The following is a 5,961-nucleotide window of genomic DNA, read 5'->3' as shown; positions in this document are numbered from 1 at the left end:
GTTAAAATGCTATCTACCAGTCCCTGAGTCTACAATAAACTTATTTTTTCTTTGAGTCAATCTTGACTTCTGGCATCTAAAAGGACATGGCCATGCAATTTTTTGGCAACACTTTTGGAAGTGGTTTGCCATTGGTTCTTCCTACGGCTAAGAAATAATGACTGGTCCAAAGTCACCCAGCTGGTTCCCTGCCTAACGTAGGACAAGAACTCAGGTTTCCTTCCTCCTGTTCCAGCATCTTAAACACTAGACCTGTGTTCTCAACCTTGGCTACTTTACGATGTCTGGATTTCGATTCCCAATCACTCTCCGTACATTGATGGGTGATGGAGTTAAGGCTGGGGGAGGAGGGAAGTTTTGATAGCCATCTGCCAAGGAATGTCTGGTTTGCCACAAGTGTTCGCACAAGTGGGCGCACTCAAGTAGACATAGACTTTAGGTATCACTTTTGCCAAATCTCAGCTGTCCATCTTTTGGACACACGTTTTGTGCTAGTTCAGAACACTGCTATATCTATAAAGGTAAAGGTTCCCCCGCACATTCGTGCTAGTCGTTTCCAACTCTAGGGGCTGGTGCTCATCTCCGTTTCAAAGCCGAAGAGCCAGCGCTTGTCCGAGGACGTCTCCGTGGTAATGTGGCCGGCGTGACCAGACGCCAAAGGCGCATGGAACACTGTTACCTTCCCACCGTAGTGGTCCCTATTTTTCTACTTGCCTTTTTACATGCTTTCGAACTGCTAGGTTGGCAGAAGCTGGGACGACTAACAGGCGCTCACTCTGTTACGCGGCACTCGGGATTCGACCTGCCAAATTGCCGACCTTCTGATCAACAAGCTCAGCGTCCTAACCCACTGAGCCACCGCGTCCCTTCTTTAGTATACAGTATACTCAAGAAGCCCAACAGCACTTATCACTAGAGAGAAAGCTGAACTGTGATGCAGGTGAAAGTGATCTAACTCTCTTTTCTGCAGCCATTGCCGGTCAGATATTATTCAGGAAGATCCAGACTTCTGAGTTGGTTATTAGCTCAGGGGCCTGGTAGGTATATTGAATGACTGAGGCTGGTTTTAAAGAACATTCTCTCACTGCACAAAGCAGAATGGAGAAGGCCAGAATGTACTAAAGGGTCAGAGGAGAGGGGATATACCCATATTAATCTAGGTGGCCCCTTGGCCCTATTCTTCTAGGTGGGATCTCACTGTATATCAACTAAAAAGTGGGTGAAGCTTGCTATATTACACTCATGTGAAAACAATGCTTCTTGCCTACTTCAAGGGCAACATAGTGAAACAACTGAAGATGACTTTAGGCTACTCTCAGATACATCTCGGACATGAGATGAAGGCAATGTCAGGATGAAGTGACAAGAAAGAGTTTCTAGTAAAAGACCAATGGTTCTGGAGAGACGTGAGAAACCTCAGCCAAGAAGGCAGAGGGAGACAACAGCCACTGCTCTCTCTAAAGAGAAAGTCCTTAGCAGAGCGGGGTAGAAATGCCTGGTCTTTATGCAGGAATAAAAACCAGGAGACTCTGGAGTTCTAGTCCTTCCTCAGGCATGAAAGCCAGTTGAGTGTCTTCAGGCTAGTTAATCTCTCAGCTCACCTCACAGGCTGGTTGTTGTGAGGAAAAGAGGAGGCAAGAGTGTTAGATATGTTCTGCCTCTTCAGTTATTTATAAAAATAATAAAGGCAGGATAAAAAAAATACACTATCCACTAATATGTGGACAGAAGGATCTCAGGGCAGAAAGCTTTGGTAAACAGCAAAGGAAAAAGGACTCTTCTTAGAAAATATCCTGACTATAGAACTTGGAGTACAAAGAAGCAGGACCTTCTGCATTCTGCAGAGTTACTGAAACAAGAAAGAAGCACCCTTTGGAAATTCAGAGTGGGGTGGGGGGAGGGAGAAAGATCCTCACCTTTGCTGGAGGTGCAGAGCAACACAAGGATCAAGACAGCTGTCACCTGCATAGCTTTCTCCACCACATGCAATCTTCCCAACATGGTCACATAGATATGCCAACAAGGCTCTGTTTCCAGGAACATCCGGCAGGAAGCTACAGCTGACCAAATATTTACTTAGGGTTTGTGTATCAGCAATAATTCCACAGCTTCAAAGCACATGGGGTACAGTTGCCCATTAGACCCTCAGTACAGTGAACCCTCAGAAGTATTTCTCCACTTCTTTTTGTCCGCCCTGCCCTAGCTTCACAAAAGTTCCCAAGAAGAGACAATCACTCCCCAACTTCCCCAAATATAATGTAAAGTCGGGTTGGGAAATTGCTCCACATGAGTCCAAGCTGGCCTTGGATCAAGAGCCTTCCCCTTCCTGTTAGTGGTCAAACAATGGGGCCGCCCTACAGTCTCACAGATCTTTGCTGCTGACCAAGCCAAGCAAATTGGAAAGGTTCCAAGAGTCCAGCACAGGCCAGATATGAAAAAGAGTTGCCAAGCTATGACCCGGCAGTCTTCTATGCCACTGTTTCTCAGCCTTGGGAGCTTTAAGCTGTGTGGACTTCAACTCCCAGAATCCCCAGCCAGCACTGACTGAGGGATTCTGGGACCTGGTCCACACAGCTTAAAGTTGCCATGGTTGAGAAACACTGCCTTTAAACATTGGCTATATGTGACCAATAAAGAAAAAGTATCGTTTGCAAAAATATGTTCAGTATACAAAGCAAGAGTGATGCTTCATCTTTCCACTGCTGAGAAGGGTCTACACAGGGAACATTTTCTTATCTTGGAGAAAAGCAGCTCCACTGATTTCTGTTTCTATCTTGGGCGGAAATGGGTGGGCATTTTTTAAAATCAGAAATCCAAAAAGATCTAACATTCCTAAATAATAATAGGAAATGCCCTGGTTATACAACAGTTAATGGCACAAAGCCATTTGCCAGATCACTTGTCTAACACTTTGTTCCAAAACATGTTTATTCAGAGATTCCACATAGTTCCAGAGCATTTTCCCATTACAAATATGTTATGATCAGGATCTCCAAGCTTTGTAAATCAGTGGAGATTTAAACACCCATGTCCTGGGTGTTCCTCTGATCATGAGCTAATCATAATAAACCTAGACAGAGAAATCACGGTTTTACTTACTGCCTCTGTTCAAACACCAAATAGTGGGATTCTGTATTAATTAAGACATTGGACTGGTTTAAAAATCCAGTTCAAGTTTTTGAAGTGTTTGTATTTTGACAGGATCTATAAATATCCAATCCAGATTTTGTAAGGGGCAGTACAGTTGTACACAGGATTGTAAGAGAATGCATTGGAGTCAGCCACAAAGTTTGTGGTTGTTTTTTTTTTGTTCTGTATAATTTTTTAAATTGAACTTAAATGAATACTTCTCATAGCTACAAACTTAACAGGATATATAATTAAAGTTTGTGAGGTGCATCATCCAGCTTCATTATTTCCTGGAATCTTAATGACCAGTTTTTCCCAGATCAAGTATTGACTACTGACTATTTCTCAGAGGCAGAAGCAGTGGCAATTGCAGGTGTTTGTATGTGTCAAAATCAACAAGATGTCAGACAGAGCATTGTGATGTAAACCCCCACCCCATTCCAACATATGTAAACATCACACAATCCTCCATTCATCAGCTTGCTGATCTTGACTGCTCCTTGGGGATATAAATAAGAAAGCAACATATATCCCATTACGTATCAAATATAGTATTTCCAATTAGTGCCAAGTCAGATAGCACTGTCTGGTTCTCCTGCTATGCTTCATGTTATGATAGGCAAATATCCCATTCCAACTGGTTAATAATGTGTATGACGCAGCAGCATTCTCTTCCCTCTGGTCACTGCCTCCATTACCCTTTTTTAAATAACAACAACATCATAATGATGATGATGATGATGATGATGATGATGATGATGACCATCAGTAAAATGTGAGCAGCTTTTTGTTGTTTTTGTTTAGAAGTTGGTCCAGTGAGCTATGATGTGGCAGGCCTCCTTCATTTAAGTACCCTATGCGTATATATATAAAACAATTGTGCATGACACAAAAATGTCTTTCATTTTACTGGAACACGTTAAACGAGGCTGGACTGGCATTCAGTTTACAAAGGTAGATTAGCATAGCATTCCCCTAATCAATTCATTAATGTACTTTTACATGAAAGCTTAAACACAATTGTTAATTATGTCAGACAGTTATAGTATGCCAATTCTTGGATAGATTAAGTAAAACCAGGGCTTTTTTTCTTATAGAACGCTCAGAACGGAGTTCCGGCACCTTTTTTGGATGGAACCTTGTAGGGTAGGCAAGGCGGGTTGTATGACATGTGTGAGTTCCGGCACCTTTCTCTTTTACAAAAAAAGCACTGGGTACAACACAGAATAAAGTAATGATTGAGCACTACTCACATCATGATCTTTCTTAGCTCAGAGTTCATCACCCATCAGATGCCAGCAAAGAAATAAACATTGCTTTATTTGGTCCTTTCATTGCCAGACACCCTTCCAGCCTCAGTGACCTTAATGATTATATGCATTTGATTCGCTAATACTCTCTTAATGAGATACTTGGTGTTTCCCTCTGATAACTGGCCTGCAACCATCCACCATTTTATTAAACAAGGTGGTTCTTGTTTAGCAACCATAATTAGGACTGGCAACCTGATTCTCAACTAAAGCAGTCACTGAGTAAAGCATCACAATTTTACATCAGCTTTCCTTTGCTTTGGAGACCTGCAAAAATAGACTAGTCACAGAATTACTTTTTCATCAGTCCTGTGAACAGTTGCTATCAGTCACTAAATGAGGACTGCATCTCTGTGGTTTATATGGAGTTTATATAGAAAATTGTGAGAGTCAGATTTGCTTGAGGCTGGATCTTTGCTTTGCAGCACACTTTCTCCGGATTCTTCCCACACTGGTAACCTAATTTAGGCAAAGGTACCTTCAAATTGTAATAAAAAGAGGGAGGAGGGGGGAAAAACCTCAAAAGAACTATTTTGTTGAAAAAGTCAAACTTCCATGGAGCATATGAAAGTTTCTTCAAGTTTAAATTGAAATAAGATGAAAGATGAAACTCAATCTCGTAAGGCAGGGGTCTTCAAACTTGGCCCTTTTATGACTTGTGGACTTCAACTCCCAGAATTCCTCAGCCAGCAAAGCTGGCTGAGGAATTCTGGGAGTTGAAGTCCACAAGTCATAAAAGGGCCAAGTTTGAAAACCCCTGTCGTAAGGGAAAGCAGAAGCCACGTTGAATTTAGGCGTGAAAGCAATGGACTGTACCATTCCGACCGCAGGTGAATCATTTTTAATGGGCTGATCCTGAAGCGATGACCCGCCCAAAGGAAAAGAGAATAGTCATAAGCGTAAGGAAAGAATGAAGGGCCGTTCGTAAAGGTTGTAAGTCAAGGACAAAAAGTGAGAGCATGGCCTCCATCTCTTAGCGCCCAGATCATTTGGAGCCCTCCCAGCGGGTCGTTTTCCTGCGTAAAACTCAAGGAGAGCGTGGCTGCGTGATGATTTCGTCCCACAAGTCTAAATGGTGCGAACGGCATTAAAATGCTGTCTCGATTTGCGTTCGACTTATTCAAAATAACGACACAGAGTATTGTTTGATTTTTTTTTCCACACCGGCCAAATATATTTCAGTAATTTTCAATATTTCTTTAAGGCCTTTTCCCCCGCTCTCCAGCTGTGGAAGGCAGGTTGCCTCTTTGGAATTCCCCATTTCTTCAGCAGAGGGCGCCAGAGATAACTTCGATAAACTCGCGGGAATTGTTAGCAAGCGGCACCGAAGTCCGCGGATTCCCTTTTGGGCAAGCGAGTCTTCTGCTCTGGCCTTTCGGGAGTCGTAGTTTTTCTGCCTCCCGCACAATGTTACCAGCGTGCCTTAATCCGGGAGACTCTATTTCCCAGCAGGTTCCTGAATGGGAGGCGCGCGAAGCATCATGGGGCTCGTAGTTCAGCCCTCCGCTGTCACAAAGCAGCT

At 43.0% G+C, this 5,961-nt stretch overlaps 1 protein-coding gene across 1 annotated transcript in view; it reads right to left on the bottom strand.

Moving 5' to 3' along the window:
• The window catches only part of MST1 (macrophage stimulating 1), a 29,079-nt gene extending 26,890 nt beyond the window's left edge, over window positions 1-2,189 (bottom strand). Inside the window, exon 1 of the mRNA XM_083354091.1 lies at window positions 1,917-2,189. Coding sequence (XP_083210217.1) covers window positions 1,917-2,043 — 127 coding nt within the window. The 5' untranslated portion in view covers window positions 2,044-2,189. The remainder of the gene's footprint in view (window positions 1-1,916) is intronic.
• Between the last annotated feature and the right edge of the window lie 3,772 nt (window positions 2,190-5,961).

The sequence above is a fragment of the Vipera ursinii genome (genome assembly GCF_947247035.1).
Source record: "Vipera ursinii genome assembly, chromosome: 2".
NCBI classification, from domain to species: domain Eukaryota; kingdom Metazoa; phylum Chordata; class Lepidosauria; order Squamata; family Viperidae; genus Vipera; species Vipera ursinii.
The sequence above is the reverse complement of the archived record's forward strand: the minus strand, read 5'-3'. Positions and strand labels throughout refer to the sequence as shown.